General features: G+C 45.2%; 1 protein-coding gene across 1 annotated transcript in view; it reads right to left on the bottom strand.

Moving 5' to 3' along the window:
* Positions 1–20,678, bottom strand: part of HFM1 (helicase for meiosis 1) — a 2,890,879-nt gene that overhangs the window by 2,299,958 nt on the left and 570,243 nt on the right. Inside the window, exon 7 of the mRNA XM_086925623.1 lies at positions 8,685–8,817. Within this exon, the coding sequence (XP_086781749.1) occupies positions 8,685–8,817 (133 nt within the window). The remainder of the gene's footprint in view (positions 1–8,684; positions 8,818–20,678) is intronic.

The following is a 20,678-nucleotide window of genomic DNA, read 5'->3' as shown; positions in this document are numbered from 1 at the left end:
CTAGAATAGTGAACATTATATATCAGGCCAACTTCTCACATTGGTGAGCAGCGGTTGGGATTTGAGCTTGCTGTTGTTTTACCACACGTATCCTAATAATATCATTGTGAAAGATCACATAAGTACCTAGGTACATATAACTTAGCTTAGAATACTCTGAGTTCTACTGAACCAGCTGTTGTAGTTCAACAGGGCCTAGCACACCCTGACTACAACTCTTAGAAAGGGATCAGTAGGCAAACAAATAGTGTAGGTAGGTGCATCACTTACACCACACTAGAAAAGCATGTCAGACAAAGGAGGAAACTCTGAGTCTCCCCTTGTGTCAGTTGACCTTCCAGAGGTCCTGTCCAGATATGCAGCTCTTAGCTTCCAGGAGATGAGACAATTGTGTACCTCCAGGAAGCTAAAACAGGGTTCTAACCCTACCATTCCCTTTCTGATTGGTCTCTTAGAGACTTATGATGCCAGGAGAACTGCTAACCTAGATTCTTCTAATCCAGATGGGAATATGCCCCCCCTAGAGGGAACCACTGGTGACCCTGACCGCCACCTCCAGGCAGCGGATGATGCAGAGGAGGAGGAGGAAGAGGAGTTATCAGGGGATGAGGCAGACAAAGGTCAGGTAGAAGTCAGTTGACTCACTAGGACCAACTTAAGTAGGCATGAGAATGGATTTGGGGGACCCCCAGGGCCACTCTCAGGCAGACTTAACATTGGGAATGGACGAGATAGGTCTCTATCCAGAGGCTCTAACAGATCCATTCGAACCAATGGCTCTCAGACCTCTTCTCATAGAGGGATGTCATCCCCTAAGAGAAGGGAGCATGAAGCTAAGATGAGGGAAGCCAATCTGAGGATTGAAAGGGAAGAACTTGCCCTGGCCAAAGAAAGGCTTGCCTTTGCTAGAGAGCAAAAGTTAAATGGGCTAGATCTCACTGGTGGCAGCATTCTCCCAAGAGAAAAAGACAGGGGTTTAGACACTAGACACCTGAGTAAGATAGTGCCCCCCTTTAAACAAGGGGATGATATCCACAAATGGATAACTGCTTTGGAGATGGCCTGCACTGTCCAGTGCGTCCCCCAGAGTCAGTGGGCAGCTGTCTTGTGGCTCTCCTTTGAAGGCAAAGGTAGAGATAAGCTCCTCACTACTAGAGCTGAGGATGCTAACAATTACCAAGTCCTGAAAAATACACTGATAGATCGGTTTGGCCTAACCACCGAGCAGTACAGGTTGCTGTTCAGGGATACCAAGAAAACTCAGTCTCAGGATTGGTCTGATTTTGTAGATTGTGCCACTAAGGCTTTGGAGGGCTGGTTGCTGGGCAGTAAGGTTACTGATTATACAGGATTGTACAATCTGATCATGAGGGAACAGATTTTAAACAATTGTCAGAACCAGTTGTTGCATCAGCACCTTGTTGACTCAGATCTGACCTCTCCCCAAGAATTGGGAAAGAAGGCAGACAGATGGGTCAGAACAAGGGTTAAGCAGATCCAGGGCCAGAACCAGGGTGGTCAGAAGACAGCAGACCAGAAGGGTAATAATACCAAAGGTGAACAAAATGATCAGAAGTCTTCGACAGGTCCCCAACAAACCAAAGAAGGTGGGGGTCAGGCTTCCCAGAAGAAGAAAACTCAAGAAGGCCAGTCTAAAAGATGGTGCCAATCCTGCAAAAGTAAAACTCACTGGTTTAGTGAGTGCACCAAGAAAGGAGGGCAAACTCCTGCCACTGCAGCCCCTAAGGCACCTGCACCCCCTAGTACAGTCAGCAGTGGTAGTGCACCTCCCAAGGGATTAGTTGGGTTAACCTTGGGTTCTGAGGGGTGTGACAACTTAGTTGGCACACTCACTCAGGCTGTCCTTGTCTGTACAGGGGATGTGGATATATCCCCTGATGCCACTCCCAATACTTGGGCAAATACAGACAGACACCTTTTATTAATGGCAAGATGGCTCAGGCCTATAGGGACACTTGTGCCAGTGTCACAATGGTGACACCTACCCTTGTGGACCCTGGACAGATCATGCTAGGACCAGAGTACCTAGTGACCAATGCCAGCAATGTCACTACCCACCATAGTATGGCAATTGTTGATTTCTCCTGGGAAGGGGTATGTGGCCAAAAGAAGGTTGTTGTTAGTTCAGACCTCCCAGTTGAATGTTTGTTGGGCAATGATTTGGAGTCATCCCTATGGTCAGAAGTGGAGCAGAGGACTCACATGGAAATGTTAGGCTTGCCAGCACATGTGCTTGCTGTGACTAGGTCACAGGCCAGAAGATGCCCCACTGAACAGGTGCTGGATCCTGGAACAATGGACCAGACACCTTCCAAGAAGAGGAGCAGTAGGGTTAAGGCATTGCCTTCCCCCTTGCCCCAGGTTGTGGATCAAGTCTCAGAGGAGGCTGACCTCAAAGAGCTGAGGGAAACTGAGCCTAAAGAACTTGAACCTGATCAGGTTGAGTTTCTGGGTTCAGAGGGACCCTCCAGAGAAGCCCTGGGGAAGGAACAGTTAGTCTGCCCTTCTCTTGAACCCCTCAGACAGCAGGCTGCTGCTGAGGCTGCAGGGAACGCCACAGGTGCCCACAGGGTATACTGGGAAGATGGACTTGTGTACTCAGAGTCAAGAGACCCCAAACCTGGTGCAACCAGGAGGCTGGTCATCCCCTTGTCTCTGAGAGGTTTCCTTCTCATCTTGGCCCATGAGATTCCCTTAGCAGGACACTTAGGCCAGAATAAGACTTGGGACAGAATTGTCTCACACTTTCACTGGCCTCACATGAATGAAGATACCAAGGAGTTTTGTCACTCCTGTGTCACTTGCCAAGCCAGTGGTAAGTCAGGTGGCACAACAAAGGCCCCCCTTATACCAATGCCTGTGGTGGGGGTGCCCTTTGAAAGAGTGGGGATTGACATTGTTGGTCCAATGGAACCCCAGACAGCATCAGGGCACAAGTTTATACTGGTGGTGGTGGACCATGCCACCAGGTATCCTGAAGCTATTCCCCTTAGGACCACTACAGCACTAGTTGTGGCAAGAGCCCTAGTTGGAGTGTTCTCCAGAGTGGGCATCCCAAAGGAGGTTGTCTCCGACAGAGGTGCAAACTTCATGTCAGGATATTTGACTGCTATGTGGAAGGAATGTGGTGTCAACTACAAGTTCACTACACCCTATCATCCACAATGCAATGGGCTTGTTGAAAGGTTCAACAGGACCCTAAAAGGGATGATTCATGGACTACCTGAAAAGCTCAGGCATAGATGGGATGTCCTGATACCCTGCCTTTTGTTTGCTTACAGAGAGGTCCCACAGAAGGGGGTTGGCTTCAGCCCTTTTGAACTTCTGTAAGAGGACCCCTGTGTTTGGTGAAGGAAGGATGGGAGAGACCTCTCAAAAAGCCTGCAACCAACATAGTGGACTATGTACTTGGTCTCCGCTACAGAATGGCTGAGTATATGGAAAAGGCTTCTAAAAACCTTGAGGCAAGCCAAGAACTCCAAAAAGCTTGGCATGACCAAAAGGCTGTCCTAACTGTGTACCAGCCTGGACAGAAGGTGTGGGTGTTGGAGCCAGTGGCCCCAGCAGCACTCAAAGACAAATGGTCTGGGCCCACACAATCCTTGAGCAAAAGGGAGAGTTCACCTACCTGGTGGACCTTGGAACTCCCAGGAGCCCCCACAGGGTGCTCCATGTGAACAGGCTCAAAGCATATGTTGACAGGAAGGACATGAGCTTGCTCATGGCCACAGATGAGGGACAGGAGGAGGAGAGTGACCCTCTCCCAGACCTGCTCACTCAGAATCCTGATGATGGATCAGTAGATGGTGTTGTCTTTTGTGGCAGCCTCTCTGACCATCAACAGAAGGATTGCAAACAAGTTCTTCAATCCTTCAGACATATGTTCCCTCTGAAACCCAGTCAAACCAATTGGTGTACCCATGAGGTTGACACTGGTGACAGCCTGCCAGTCAAGAGTAAAATCTACAGGCAGCCTGATCATGTTAGAGACTGCATTAAGACAGAAGTGCAGAAAATGTTGGAGCTGGGAGTCATTGAGCCCTCAGATAGCCCTTGGGCTAGTCCAGTAGTTCTAGTGCCAAAGCCTCACACCCAGGGTGGTAAGAAAGAGATGAGGTTTTGCGTAGACTACAGAGGCCTCAATGCAGTCACTAAGACTGATGCCCACCCAATACCAAGGGCAGATGAACTTATAGATAGATTGGCTTCTGCCAACTACTTAAGTACATTTGACCTGACAGCTGGGTATTGGCAAATCAGGTTAGCTGAGGATGCCAAGCCCAAGACAGCATTTTCTACCCCTGGTGGGCATTATCAATTTGTGGTAATGCCCTTTGGTTTGAAAAATGCACCTGCCACCTTTAAAAGGCTGGTGAATCAAGTTCTCACTGGGCTGCATGACTTCTGTGCAGCATATCTTGATGATATAGCTGTCTTTAGTTCCACCTGGGAGGATCACCTGGTCCACCTGAGGAAAGTGTTAGAAGCACTGCAAGCAGCAGGTCTCACTATCAAGGCCACAAAGTGCCAGATAGGGCAGACACAGGTTGTATACCTGGGCCACCTTGTAGGTGGAGGCCAGGTTCAGCCACTGGAGAGCAAGATACAATCCATCAAGGATTGGGCTCCTCCAACCACCCAGACTCAGGTTCGAGCTTTCTTGGGCCTGACTGGTTACTATTGGAAATTTGTCAGAAATTATGGATCAATTGTGACTCCACTTAATGAACTGACAAGTAAAAAGATACCAAAGAAAGTTCAGTGGACTGCAGGCTGTCAAAAAGCATTCGATGACCTAAAGCAGGCCATGTGCACAGCACCTATCCTAAAGAGTCCAGACTACTCCAAACCATTCATTGTCCAAACAGATGCTTCTGAGTTGGGTGTGGGAGCTGTTCTATCTCAGCTGAATTTTGATGGTCATGGCCAGCCCATTGCTTTTATAAGCAGAAGGCTGACCCCCAGAGAGAAAAATTGGTCAGCCATTGAGAGGGAGGCCTTTGCTGTGGTTTGGGCCCTGAAGAAACTGAGGCCATACTTGTTTGGCACTCATTTCAAGATTCAGACCGACCATAAGCCCCTCTTGTGGCTAAATCAGATGAAGGGTGAAAACCCCAAACTGCTTAGGTGGTCCATTTCCCTACAGGGGATGGATCTTACAGTGGAGCATAGACCTGGCACTGATCATGGCAATGCAGATGGGCTCTCCAGGTATTTCCACTTAGAGCAAGAAGACTCACCTGGTCAAGGTTAGTTTATTGTCCCAAAGTTTGGGGGGGGGGGTCATGTAGGAGAGTAGGGTCTGCAATCCTATGATCACCCCAGATTTTTGCTTTTTGCTTCACTGGTTTACGACTTCTCTGGCTGTGGGCCTGCTAATCAGACCCACAGCCTTGCTGTTCTCTCACTAAATTGACACGTGTACCTTAGGTGCATTATCCAATTGGTACTGGGCCACCTTATCAGACCCTGTAACTCAGGGCATAGGTGTACCCAGGGCCTACCAGGGGCTGCAGCATGTATTATGCCACCCCTGGCTGGCCATCTAAATCTGACACAACTGGCTGCACGACAGCTGGGGCAAGGTGGTGTAATCACCCTTTGCTTTAGATGTAGTATACCTATATCTAACCCTAAAATGGACACCCGTATTTTTATCAGTCACTCCTATGGCAGGCCTTGACAATCCTGAAGGCAGAGTGCTTGGAATCGTGTGAGATGTTGCTCTGGCATGAGCTGAGCCCGTTTGCAGCTTGAGGAACCAAGTCCTAATAGCTGTTCCATGATAACGCGTACCATATACTCTAAAGTGCATTATAATCCTCGCGGTTATATGCTAACTCTGGTATCGCTTTATCAAAACATGTTGAGTAAGGTGTCATACGAATTGGAATACTAACCCCTCGCCAATTCTGGCGACGGGGTTAGCATTCCACCCTTCTAGAGGGACACAACATGTATGTAACTGTGAACCCCGGTTAAAGTTAACTCAAGCCTCAGCATCACAAAATAGATGCTGCCACCACAGACACAAGTCTGTCCTCCTGCTGCTGGGAGTCCTTCCAGCGAGGGAGGCTTGGACAAAGGGTTTCCTGTCAGGGGCGGTGCTAGCACCATCCCAGACAGGGTTTTGTGTATCCTGGGTAGGCAGGGCTTTAGAGGAAGGTGACTGCAAGTGGCACCCCAGTGCTCACAATGCGTAGGCCGGCTAGAACCAGTTCCAGCGGCACACCAGCCCCTGTGCTGAGGAAAGTCTGGCATGGGAGAGGGGTGTAACCACCCCCCTTCCTGGTCCCACCCATGGGCAGGACCTAGTCACGTGCCAGCCCCTTTTACTAGTATAAAGATAGGAGCGGGCCCCCTTCCAAATTAGATCATCTTTGAATCCTGAAACTACTTTCTACGAAAGGAACTCTCGACTTCTTCTCAAGATTTCTCCCTTGTGACTAAGGAGTAGTCACCCTGCACCCGCAGGCACCATCCAAGAACACTGCGGTTTGCTGCACGTCCTTCCTCCGGAATCCGACTGACCAGCACGACGAGACCCGGCTTCCCTGGCACCTCTGACCTCTACCCACATCGTCAGCTCAGCTGAGATCTGTGGGTGCGACGAGACCTCGAGCGACCGGCCATCTTCAAGACTGCACGACTATTGCCCAGCACAACCGCCGAGGGACCCTCGAGTGAGTGCTTTGGGGTCCGAGAAGCCCCAACCCTGAGCAGCTCCAGCACCGAAGTTCAGCCCTCCAGCATCTACCAGATCTGCGTGGGGCCCTTCTGCTCTTTGCTGCTCACCGCGTTGTCTGGCTACTAGCCCGCTGGCTTGTGGCCTTCCCGACGACGAACGACGACATCAACACTGCTGGTCTGGTTGCTCCCGACTGGCCCTTGCTACCCTCCAACAGAGGAGCACCCCGGACCCTCCTGGTCCACTCCAGGCGCCATTTTGAGTCCACCGCGTGGGCTTGCATTTGCCAAGACTTGTTGCCCCAATCCTGGGTCCAGCGACGTCGACAGCAGATACCATCGTGGGACAGCTCGCGCCTCCATCCTGGTCGCCGACAACACCTCCTGGTCCGTGAGACTGCAGAGCCCAGCGTCGCCAACTCACCTGGTCGAGGTGACTCCATCCGGTGCCATCCTGGTGCCCATCTAATCACTGGCTAGTGATTCAGAACTTGGTCCCCTCGGCTTACAGGTGTCTTCCATCTCCGATTCAGGCTTGGATCCATCAGAATCTCTTCATTGGTCGCCTGCCAGCAACTTCTTCTTTCAGGCTCCATAGACTGCAACGAGGATTCCCGATGTCTTTCCAGACCTATGCATCCGCAGCCCCTGGGCTGGGTAAACTCAGCATTTCGGTGCTCCAGCATAGCTTGGCTATCCCAGGGTCCAGATCCTTTTTCGTTTCAGCTCTACCTAGTCGGATTCGTCCGATATCACTAACTTTATGAAACCTAGCATCCATAGACTTTGTCCCGCATCCCGCGTGAGAGCGCACACTCTGCACCCGAGTCCCCTAGGCCTCCTGCTAGTAACCTGAAGGTTCAGTAGTCCAGTCCTAGCGAATCCAAACCCTATGAGATTAGTACTTACCTGTTAGTAATTTCGCATTCCACTTCTAGAGTATATGGTTTTTCGTGCCCCTCGGGCATTTGTGTAAATTGTGCAACTTATAGTATTTTCGTAAGAGTTTTGTTGTGTGCTTAGTACCCTGTCCTCATAAAGAGTACAGGGCTGTTGTGATCTAAATAAATAAACTGTTTATTTTCATAACACTTGTGTGGTGTCCTTTCACTTGGTGTTCAAGGGGTATATGTGATGGTATAACAGCTGGCTTAACACGCCCTCTAGAGTTTAGCCCGAAGACTGCTCGTATCCATGCTACTAGGACAGCTGGTCTATAAGGTTGACTTACAACCAATCATCAATAAGGGTTGTTTGGACTGATACAAAGTGCTCACTAGAATAGTGAACATTATATATCAGGCCAACTTCTCACAACCATCTCACATAATTCCAAGCACTCTGCCTTCAGGATTGTCAAGTCCTGCCATAGGAGTGACTGATAGGAATACATGTGTCCATTTTAGGGTTAGATATAGGTATACTATATCTACAGCAAAGGGTGATTACACCACTTTGCCCCAGCTGTCGTGCAGCCAGTTGTGTCAGATTTAGATGGCCAGCCAGGGGTGGCATAATACATGCTGCAGCCCCTGGTAGGCCCTGGGTACACCTATGCCCTGAGTTACAGGGTCTGATAAGGTGGCCCAGTACCAATTGGTAAATGCACCTAAGGTACATAGAATCCATTTTACAGAGAGAGCAGTAGGCCTGGGGCCCTGAATAGCAGGGTCCCAGGTCAACTAAGTCGGAAAACCAGCAAAACACCGGGCAAAAAGTTGGGGGCAACCATAGTCAGGTATCCACCCTCCTACACAGGCATAAACACAAAGTTCCCTAAACAGCAATAAAAGGGCTCAGCTCGGAAGTGAAGAAAGCCTCAGCCGCTAAGGACTTAAAACACAATCGTTCTGCAATTTTGTTCATTGTATAGTAGGCAACATACACTTTCCAGTTACTGTCATGAATTTATCTCCTAACAAAAACAGTGTGCTAACACATATTTTATAGCAAGTGTGACCTTTTCTGGTACTTACTGTAAACGACCTTTACATTTGTCCAAGGTGGCTGAATTTCCATTAATAACCGAGTAATTGCTAGTTCAAATATCACAGTTTTCCCAGACCCAGTAGGGGCACAAATCACAAAGTTTCTATCGGTGTACAGGATCTAGTAGAAAGCACAAATAAAATCCTACGTTTAATCTTCATTATACTGCAAAATGTTTATCACAAAGAGAATACAAAGTCCGTATTCTTTAGGGCCTCCAAAAAGAATTACCTTAGATTGAAAGATATTTTTTAAAAATTATGAAGCGCTGTGACATTTCAATTTACATTCAGTTTTTTTCACATCCACTAAAGGCACTGGCTACGATCATTCCCCTCAGGTAGAACACAGAGAATAGGACTCCCGCCTTTCCTCTCAGATCCGAGAGATCAGATGTGTAGTACCCCAAGTATCCTCCCTCAGCCCCACACTCTTCAATGTCTACATGGCCCCCTTCACAACAATCGTTAGAAACCACAGGCTCAACATCGTCTCCTAGGCCGAAGACACCCAGCTCATCCTCTCCCTCACCAAGGAACCTGACATCACCAGGCACAATTTCCAAAAAGGGATGAAAGCCATCGCGAACTGGTTGAGGAACAGCTGCCTGAAACTCAACACAGATAAAACAGAAGTCCTCATCCTTGGCTCCACCCCTTCTGCATGGTGGCCCCCTGCCCTCGGAAACCCACCCACCCAAACGGACCATGCACGCAACCTCTGCATCAAACTGGACTCATCATGAATTGCTAGATCAACGCTGTCGCCTCCGCATGCTTTAACACCCTACGCATACTACGCTAGATGTTCAAGTGGATCCACCGACTCCAGTCACTCATGCACTCAACACCAGCATAATGGATTACGGCAACGCCCTCTGCGCTGGAATCAACAAAAAACTCATCCGCAAACTCCAGACCATCCTGAACGCCGCAGCCTTCCTCGATATCCCACGGCACAATCACATCACCCAACACCTCCATGACCTCCACTGGCTCCCCGTCAAATGAAGAATAACTTTCAAGCTGCTCACACACGCATACAAGGCCCTACACAACACTGAGCCGCAATACCTCAATGACTGAATCTCCTTTCATGCCCCCAAGAGAAACCTCCACTCAGCCGACCACTCCCAAATCACCGTCCACGCTTCTGCAGGACCAGAGCAGGTGGAAGATCCTCCTCCTGCCTCGCAGCCAAGACTTGGAAAAAACTCCCCCTTCACCTCCGATGGAGCCCGACACTGAACCAATTCAGGAAGGACCTCACCACCTGGTTCTTCGAATGACCCCAACTGAGCTGATCATACCCACCCCCAATGCCTTGAGACCCTCACGGGTGAGTAGTGCGTTTTACAAAACCATGATTGATTGATTGATTGATTAAAGGCATGAATTGTTCCTTTTTGACCTTTCAGTTGATTTTGAAACTTAAATCAAATAAATTATTTCTAAATACCGGAATTGGAATCTTCTAACCCGATACTTCGTGTTGAAAAACCGTACATTATGACTATTTCCTCTGTTCGGTAACGCATGTTTTCACAAGGACCACACTATACTACAAGTACTCTAACTCATACCCAACTGTTTGTTTTATGATCTGAGCATTTAAATATGAATCATATGTACCTCTTAGAGCAGGTAGTATGAGTTACCATTCACTCCACAAAAGATACAGTGCCTGAAAACTCCATTCAAAGATTTGGAATTTGGGGCCTGATTACGAGTTTGGCGGTCTTGGGACCGCCGGCATGTCGGTGTCGGACGTACCGCCGGGCAGTTGGCGGTCTGACCGCTGAATTATGATGTTGGCAGTCTGTCGATCTAAAGACCACAGGAGAACATTCAACACCGACACCCATTAGGAGACTGCCGCTTCAGGGGTAGAAGGAAAGCAGCTGCCATAGGGTGGTAAAGAGTTCCCTGCATCAGAATTATCAGTTTGCAATTTCGCAAACCAACCATGGCAGGAAGACCATCGGCTTTGAGTCTATGGGATTGAAGTAACTGGGGTGCATACTCACCCTTTTCTTTTTCTTTCCTTCAAACTCCCATGTGGATCCCTTCCTCCAGGGACCCCCCTTCACAGTAGCATCTTGAACCCGAAGAAAACGACCCTGTTGGCACTGAAATCCTGGTAAGCCTGTTTCTCACTATTTACCCATTGACTGAACTGGGCACGTATAACCCAGGCTCCAGCAATGTGAAAGTACTCATAGTAGCTATTTTTTCGCATGCATCAAGCATATGTGTACATTTAAAAATTGTGTAGTCAAAATATACACACCTGCATCAACACATATGAAAACATATTCCATGCTGTCAGAAACACAGCCACTGGGCCAACGGGAATATCAAAAAACGGCGGCCAGGAGACTGCTGCGGCGGCAGTCTTCTTGGGACCGATGCTGCGGCGGTACGGCGGTTTGGCCGACGAATCTGTAATCAGACCGTTATTCTTCAGAACATTACTTTTATAGATCGACAGGCAAAACTGAACAGAGGTCATTCTGAAGGGATTCTCCAAGATTACCAGTCCCACATCTATGTCTACTTTCTCATCCACAACCGGTGTGTACTGATGACAAACATTCAGTCGATTTTCACTTGGTCAGCTGTCCAACTCAGACACGGGCAGATAAGGGGGAGGCAGGTTCAGAGAAGTTTACTCAGACACACATCATGGGAGAGAATGATAGACTTACCTACCTGATGAAGCACTGCCACAAATCCGCCTGTAGTACATAGTCCCATTCAAGCACATACAGACAGATCATGGCACAAGTAATACACTATGAAATAATTCTAGGGTAGCACATCTTTCTTTTACTAGAAATTACAAGAATGAACCTGCACAAATCAAGACTAAGACACTCATTGAAAAATAGAAGTATTTCAAGATAACAAATTACCTGATGTCTGGTTAAGGACCACATCAGGCCCTTTCAAGATCTTGAAAATGAGTTCCACATGCACAAATCATAGTTTTATCAATATTTGCACCTCGGACATGACCTCACCGACTACCGAGAGGCCCTCCACAATATCCCTTAATGTAGCCTATTGGAGGCACGGCTGATTATGGGTCCTCTGGGAAAATGTGGGATCTCCCAAATATGCAAGACTGGTGATACTCTCCCCATACCTGATGGGACACCTGTGGGCAAAGTGTGAGCAATGGGTGGGCCTCTAGGAAGACAGAGACTAGGGCGACACCTGTATTGTAGTGTAGTTCCTATATCCCTGATAGGCTCTGCGCATTGGAATAATATACACTATAGTTTTAACGTAGGACTGAGGTCAGAATGCCTCTATCGAGCATGTTAAACCTAATTACTTGTGTGTGCCAGCTAACCCAGAGGTCACTAGAAACTTCTCGAATGAACAAGAAGGGATGACTTTCTGACAACCTTAGAATCGGAACAATATCTTCATAGTCGTGGAAACAATAGATTACAGTTTCACTCAGTCAATCGTGCATGCTTCGTTTCTACAGAATTGCACAGAAAGAGAGACGGGCGTTTCAATAAAAGGGTTTATTGAACAGTCTTATTTCTCATGCAAGAGGTATGAACTGCTACAATTGCAAGACAGAATGCAAAGTATAAAACGTACAGCGTTAGCAGTAAGATAAAATAATACTGCAATAGCATGGTCTGTAGCTATGACATATATAAAAATACATACATAAATACCACAGGCTAAAATACTCAACTGGTGCTTCTAAAATAATCCTACCCTAGTGTAACTAACCTAAGAATAGTTCGAGGGAAGAAGAAGGTGCTGTTTTGGCTATAGTCTAGTTTAGTTTAGTTGTGCCAAGAATTGCCAAAAGTTTCTCTAGGTTCTAGTCTGCTGCATATCCCCGCAAGGAGAGTCAGAAACACTGGAGCTGGATTCTCGGCGAGGAGGATGACAGCGTCTGGTCAGTGCGTCAGTTGGGGACTTGACTTCCTTTGGGACTTGCTGTGGCGAGATGCGTCATGCAAGTAGGTAGCCGAACCGCACCGTGCCTTGCCATAGAAAGTGAAGGTATATTTATACCTTGAAGGTGTTTAGGAATGCCAGTATTGACGTACAAGTCGGGCATAAGAAAATCATGAATGAACCCCTAAGAAATAGATGTTCATGCATAATAAATGGGTTCTTGGAGAAATCAATATCCAGGCAAGGGGAAGTCCTAAAGGCTTAAGAGTCTGGTTTTCCAAGAACTCGTTGTGACGAAGAGGATCGGATGTAGTTAACCATGTCTGTATTTGTTTAGCATGAGCAATGCCTGAATAAGGGCTGGATTTCTATGCCTAAATAAGGGCAATGTGAATTATACCTACATAAGGGCATAAATCAGGAAATCTATATACTTTATCTAAATCGACACACAACACCCACTCCACTTTCGTATGAACAACATTACTAAATCCTAAACATGTTAAACATATCTAAAACATATCTACACACGAAGTGCCAAAAACTTGTCCAAACTACATTGTAAAAAAACGCATTAGAAATGGTTGTAAGCATAAAAAATGCATTGGTGCTGTACATTTCAAAGTAATGTTTCATTCTAAGCATATGTTGACATTTCAATGCTAAACTGAATGAATCATGAAAATATACATTTATGAAATGGCTTGTAAACACAGAAGAAAAAAGTGCTGAAACCATTTCATGTCAGATTACATGAATCAATTGGTGTGGACAAGGTCACATATTGTCTCTGGAAGTATCCAAAAGAATTCAGTTCTCTATGAATAGTTCTACTATAAACAGATTACTTGAGCCAAAAATAAAAAATAAAAATTTGGAGAAAAAAAAATTAATCATAGGAAAAAAGTTCCAAGGTTAGTCCCTTGTTTTGAAAAAAAGGAAGGTCAAATCCAGAGTCTCTCAGTACACTGTCTGCCAAAATGAAAAGTCAGTGTTAGGGCTTGGAGAAAAGATGAAATCTTCTATTTCTGTAGACAAAAATGTATCTACCGTTGTAGGTGAAAGATGGAATACCTTGTTTAGAAGATTAACTGCACATAGATGTGAACTATCGCCTTCAACACTGGTCGCATCAGCAATGTACGTATTGGATGTTACCTGCGCTCCTATTGTTTCCTCTCGTACCTCAGCAGTTGCAATTTTCATCTGTGAGATCTCAATGAGTGCCTTCATCAGAATTGGTAGCCGCTGGGCACAACACAGAGCATGGGCCGTTACAGGGTCCAGCAGAGTATCGACATCCGTAGGCATGACTGATGGGAGTGTTAGACGGATGTCTAGCACGCATTCTTCACCGCAAAGCAGGCAGCGTAGAACAGGTAAGATGCAATCTTGCCAGATTGGTCTGAATGACAGAAACCATGTGGTATTTAATTCTCGTAGACGAGGTAAACCCAAAATTTGAACGATGCCCTCACAACACTTCATCTCCAGCTGAGCTCTCTCCACGGTGAATTGGGTGTCGCTGGTAATTTGACTAGACATATCGAAGCAGTAGGAGCAAAAATAGGATCCCAGCAACGAGTCCAAAAAGTAGTGGCAGTCCGCCAAACACAGAGTGCATGAATTTTGGAATTATTCAGAGGACTGCTTAAAAAGGTGCTGACAGACCTGCACACATGTTCTTAAATGCATGTACAATACCGCTTGTATCAGACATGTTTAAGATACGTCCGAGCATTTCTGAGAAATGTATAGGGCAGTTTGCATCCAAAAGAGCATGTATCTCAGCAGAAGTCCTTGCGACTTGTAGATCATAGGTTTCTTTGGCCGAGGTCAGTGGTACAGTTTTTTGCAAAAGAATGGCTTTCATTCTGCTTAGAGTATCAATTTGTATAGAAGAGTTGTTCAGTGAAGGCCATAAAGGTGACTCCCTGGCTGTCGTGGTTTGTGGAAACAATACTTGCATAAAGCAAGTGACCCTGGATGTAACCATCACTAGATATGGGGTACCTGGCAACATGCCACAGCAGCTGTGATCGTTCAACATGAGGTAACTTCTGTTTGAAAGTTGTCCAAAAATTGGATCAATCACTGCAGCTGGTGAGCCTTGCAGGAGACAAGATAAGTTTGTAGTGGAACCATCGCAGGCCCCGTGTAAATTAATACCCTGACAAAGGAGAGAACTGCTTAGTTCGTTTTCACAGTTAGTACCGCTAAGAAACACTTCACGCCCCCACTCCAACACCTGTGTGCGTATGGTGAATCCCAGAATGTCTTGATGTATTCTTTACCCAACCTTTCATATTTGCCTGCTGGTATGTGTTTTATGCAATACTGAAAATTGAAAATTGCAACAGCCAGAGTGATTTTGCCATGTATTATCCACTCAGTAGCTGGTTTCTCTGCCAACGTGAATGGTAATTATTCCAGTTTTTCAATGCTCAGCATCGTATAGTCTGTTCCCCTTTGTGCCAGTTTGATCTGTTTATCAGTGAGATTGAATTCCGAAAACAGTGACATAGTGTTGATTAAACGCCAAGGCCATTGCCTGCACGCAAGTTTTGTAGGCTCCAACCTAATAGCATGATAGAACGTAATTGAGACTGACCATGTTGCAACATGACCAAGTCTTGTTCCATGATGTCTATGGCAGAAGACACAATGCTGTCCGATGAATATATATTGGACATATATGAATATATATTCATTTATGTCCAATGAATAATCGCTAATTACCACCAACTTCAAGTTGGTGTTAATTAGCGATTTCCTTTAAAAAACCACCTTTTTTCTTTTTTTAAAGTGCCATGGGGCACACATCATGCCCTTAGGGAATGTATGAGCGCCACATGTGCACACATGCAAATTTCAGGGGTGCAAGAGGGTGTCCTTTTGACACCCTGGCACCCTTGAAATAGCTCACGCTATTTGCGATTCTTTAATAGCGAATGGCAAATAGTGAATGTCTTCCCATTCATTCCTATGGGACTCCTAGCCCATAGGAATGAATAGGTAGGTATTCCTTATTAACAAATCTCAATTTGCAATTCGTTATTAAGGAATATTAAGGACTCGCTAATATTTTAGAGATTCCTACCTACATTCAATTTTGCGAGTCCTTAATAGCGAATCGGTAAAATTCGCTATTAAGGACTCGCAATTTTGATTTTACCTACATCTGGCCCAAAGTCACTTAACGAAATCTTGAATAAATGTGGAATCTTCAACAGCTCTGACGTTCCAAAAATGTCATATACTGTTTTGTCCCAAACTATACCATCTTGTATAGGAATAGCTGTGATGTTTACTGCTGACAAGTCTCTTTATTCAAGATGGGATGATTTGTGTGGCTGGAGAAGTAAGTTCACTCTTTTACTTGCTGTGTCCATTTTAAAATCTTTCATTTATCAGCATACCCAGAGTCATTACCAGAGCTAACTAAAGTAGAAAGAAAAATATTCCCAAACAATCTAAAGTTCAATCCATGGTGAAACCAGATACGTTTTTTCCAGGCGAAGAAAAAAGTCAGTTGCTTGTTCTCTGAAAGTCCTATTTGCTGGCGTTGTTTCTGGTTCGCTGGGATCCTCAGGAAACATATCAAAGTTAATGAAATAGCAGAGGCAGTTCTGTCAATGGTTGGAATTGCATCCGGATTTGTTGAAATCGCTGGAAGAACTTTATCACTTGTTACTTCATTGTAGACAGGTGCTTCAGGGCGAACTGTTATTTGGGTCCCAAGAGGAATGAGTTCCATAGCTTTGTTGCTTAGTCCTTCTTTTCTCACTGTAGAATCTTCAAAGGTGATGAGTCTTTCAGTTTGAAGCTCTTGGATTGTAGCTAAAGGAGTGCGTCTGCTATATTGTCGGAGTCCACTTGGCCTACTGCTTAGTATCGGCCACATAGTGTGGTTTGATTAGGTCGATAGACACAAATCTGTTCTCCTTTTTTCCAGCAAGAGGGCGGCAGTATTACTGTCCTTGATCCGTGGATTGCTAGGACAGGTACTGGTTGTCTGTATGAAGGCCCAAATTCCTTCTTGTCCACAATCTTTTCTATGACTAGATCACCAAGCTTTGGGATCCAGACAGGCCTTGCTGGGACGGTTGCTTTTTCCCCAGTGGTGGTTGGCTTCAGGAACACGTTGCTTTGTTTCGATCTTAGTTCATTTAAATCCTGTAAAACAGCCAAACGATCTTTGATATCAAATTTCTTATTTTCCACTGCTGTTCCATGACAATCAAGATCCGGAACCAACATTCTTGTCCCAAATAGGACCTCATATGGAGTGACACCACCTAGAGAACTTCTTGGCAAATTGTTAAGTGCACGTTGAACCCCAATAAGATGTTTGACCCACCCATCACCTGAACCTTATACCCTAGCTGTTATAGACTGCTTTATGTCCCAGTTTTTTCTTTCCACAACAGAATTTCCCTCAGGATGGAATGGAGAAGAGTATCGCAATTCAACGCCCAAACTGGCCATGGCTTCTTTGTAAGCTCGAGAGCTAAACGCAGGGCCCTGGTCAGAGTGTAGTGTGCCTATTGTGTATGTGCCTATAAAGACTCGCAAATCTTTTATAAGAGTTCGAGGGTCAGCCTAGGGCTGAGGCCACATCCAAAGGAACCTTGAACATGTGTCCAATGCTACCATGATATATTCGTAGTTACCATCCCTTTGTAAGGGACCGCAGAGGTCCAGGTAAACCCACGCTAGTGGTTTATCTGAGATTAACAGGGGTGTCTGCGCAGGACGTTTCACAGTAGAGAATTTCATCTTTTGGCATATTTCACAGTCCAGGACATAGTTTCTGGTCTGTTTCCTAATGCCTGGCCACCAGTATCTTTGTTTTAATAACGATAGTGTGGCGAAAACACCTGCATGAGCAGAAGCGAGCCCTTCATGTGCTGCTAGGATTAGTCCTAATCTATGTTCCATGTTTGGAATTACCCTATCTCCCACTCCAGGAATTCGAGCAAACTGAACATTGTTTTCTATCAGTTATATATGAGTATTTGAGTGTTAACCCTTTAGGTAACATACCACTGCTGCCTTTGCTTGTAGCATTGACAGCCAGTAATATTTCACTGTCTATTTTCATTTTTGAACGAGTGATTGCAGCTACCGAAGCCAGTTGCACAGCCCCGTTCGCGGCTTCATCAGCCAATGAATTCCCTTCAACCTGAACGCCATCACGTTGATGACTCAGCATTTGCATAACCTGAGTGTTTTGTAGTACGTTTCACAACTGAACTACTTGTTCCCAAAGCATTTTATGCTTAATTATGCCAGCTTTTGCATCTTTGAAACCATTTTGAAGCCAGTTCTGTAAATATTCATTGTAAGATTGAACACAGTAAAAGGAATCGCACACTATGAGTGTGGGGAATTCACGATCCGTATTTTCAAGTGCCATGATTAATGTTTGTAGTTCAGCTCGCTGAGCTGCACAATCTCCTAGAGATTGCGTTTTTGTGACCACAGGTCTGAATTTTCCATCGCGCATGCTACCGTTAACGATTGCGCATGCTACACTATAAGCTTGCTTACCCCCCCCCCCCCGTAGCGGGTTGTGCAGATCCGTCAGTATAAATTATACATTCATTCTGGTCAAGAGGGAGAATTTCAGTAGGCAGAGAACATTCTTGTTCGTATTGCAGGAATGCTTGTGTTTTTAAATAAGGATCAAAAACATATTCAACATCAGTTGCAGCAAGAGAATTATGGATGTAAAGCTTTTGCATTCGGAATGCTGGCTTTTGTAACTGCTTCTAAGGCTGGTACAGGTGTTACAACCATAATGCGTTTCACGTGTGCTAGGGCTCTTTCTTTTGCTACAGCGGTTTGAACTGCTGTCAGAATTTTTTCTGTCGAAATGAATTTAATTTTTTGTGATTTGTATGCAATTGGTACTTTTCACCTTTTGTTAAAAGTTAAGTAGGTGAAGAGGTGTGGCGCCGCGGCCAGGGCAACTGACTTTGGAATCTGGGGATGACTGTTCAATCCCCGGTGCCGGCAGCAGATTAGCCCAGCACCATGTTATTCTGGGCAATAGCTTGCTTAATATTCCCGACGGCCCCCAGCGCCTAGAGACCCTTACGGGTGATTGTTTGCGCTTTACAAATGTGGATTATTATTATCCGCATTGACCTGGAATGATTCGGATCACTAAGTTGAGTACGTTTACGCATGTTTGTAAATGTTTAGTTGCTAACATGTCTGTTTGTAGTGAACACAACATTTCTGTGTGTTTTTGTGTCAAATGTATTGTTTTAAAATCAGGTTTGATTAATTCGTAGAGAGGTTTAACCCTTTCTGCGTAGTTTAGAATGTATGTCCTTCCAAAATTCAGGAAACCTAGAATAAACTGTACGTTTTTCAGCGTTTTTGGAGGTTGGAGCAGCGCACACTTTTCTAAAAAGTTGGCTGCCAGGCTTTTGCCTTCACTTGATAGTTCATATCCTAGGAAAAGGACGTTATGATGGGCAATTCTTGATTTTTTTAAACTGAATTTATAATCCTCAGAGGCGAAGCCCAGTATAATGGTGTTCACCCTGTTCAAGTGCCTGTTTAGGTCATCGTCTGTCAGATAGATATCATCGACATATGACAATGCCTCGTCATCATAAGTTTGTAGTAACTCTGTTAACCTTGCTGAGAATAACCCAGGAATATTCTTGAATCCATGAGGGAGATGAAGACAGAACTGACGCTGTGTCCCCATTATTGAGAAAGCTGTCAAATACCTACTTTCTGGTACAATGTTTTGACAAAAGAAACCATTTGAAATATCTAATGGGGTTTTATATTTTTTACACACAATGTTATTCATTAACACTGTACTGTGTGCATTTTGCACTGCAAATGTTTTACAATAAGAGTTTAGGTGTCTGTAATCCAAAACTAGACGATATGTATTGTCTGGTTTGGAAACAGGAAACAAAGGATTGTTCATTGATGAGGTGCATGCTTCAATCACCCCTTGGTATTCAAGTTGATCTAAGATCTCCCTGACCTGTTTTTAAGCTTCTTACTTAACTGGATACTGCCTCTGTGACGTTGATTGATTTGTTAGCTAGGTTTTGTGGTGAGATGAATCCTCATCCCATCCTACATGATTTTTGTATAATGCTGGGGCTTGGGCAACTGCCCATTTCCTGGCATAAGTATATTTTAAATGTACTGGAATATGGTTAGAGAAGGCTGGCATAATTATGTCTTCGCCATGTGAGCACTCCCTGGCAAATTCTGGTGGCCAGTCTTGTTCTTCTAGAAGTATATCATAGCCCTTAGAAAGTCGCTCCCAAAAGAGTACTTTCACTTTTTTATTTCATATAACCTATGTGGAGAACTAACCCTAGTATCTGCAGTTTCAACTTCAATGTCCTCATTCAACTCCACTGTCTCCAGAAGTCCCTTCAGGTTCTGGCGAGTTTATTGTTACTTCTACTGCGCTGTCCAACATTGTCTGAGCTCATTCTCCGTTCTTGAGCTGTGTTCTCAAAATCCTCGGCATGTCTGATCTTCAGACCTGCTACTTTCTTCCTGGAGAATTAAGGTTTTGCTTTGTTTTCTGAACATGTTGCTTGTCTTTGGATTTAACGCGTTCTTCTTTTTGATCTGACCGTCCTCTTCTTTCGGATGTCTGTGATGATATCTGAAAGGTACGAGAGGAACGTGTATTAGTATCTTGATACCTGTCAGGTTTTTTTTTAAATATCCCTATTCCTGAGGTATACCTCCTTTCAGAGGGTTCCTTTTGAGGAGACCTACCTCGGGATTGAGAATCTTTCTCTTTTGAATGTTGTTTATTATTTTCCCACTTCTTTTTAGAGGTAGGAGTGTTTTTAGTAAAGACCTTTTCAGGACTTTCAGACAGTGGTGGTGTAACTGTATAATTCTATTAATAATTTGTATATTACTGAGTAATTCATCGTCGGACATTGCTTCAATGTCAGGGTCAGGTGTATAGCAGGCTAAAACAGGCCATGTTGCTCCTGGTCTACCTAGTGGACAGAGCCTGGTAATGTGATTTAAGTGTTTTAGGGT

The sequence above is a fragment of the Lissotriton vulgaris genome, chromosome 1_1 (assembly GCF_964263255.1).
Source record: "Lissotriton vulgaris chromosome 1_1, aLisVul1.2, whole genome shotgun sequence".
Taxonomy (NCBI): domain Eukaryota; kingdom Metazoa; phylum Chordata; class Amphibia; order Caudata; family Salamandridae; genus Lissotriton; species Lissotriton vulgaris.
This window is presented reverse-complemented; position numbering and strand designations above follow the sequence as displayed.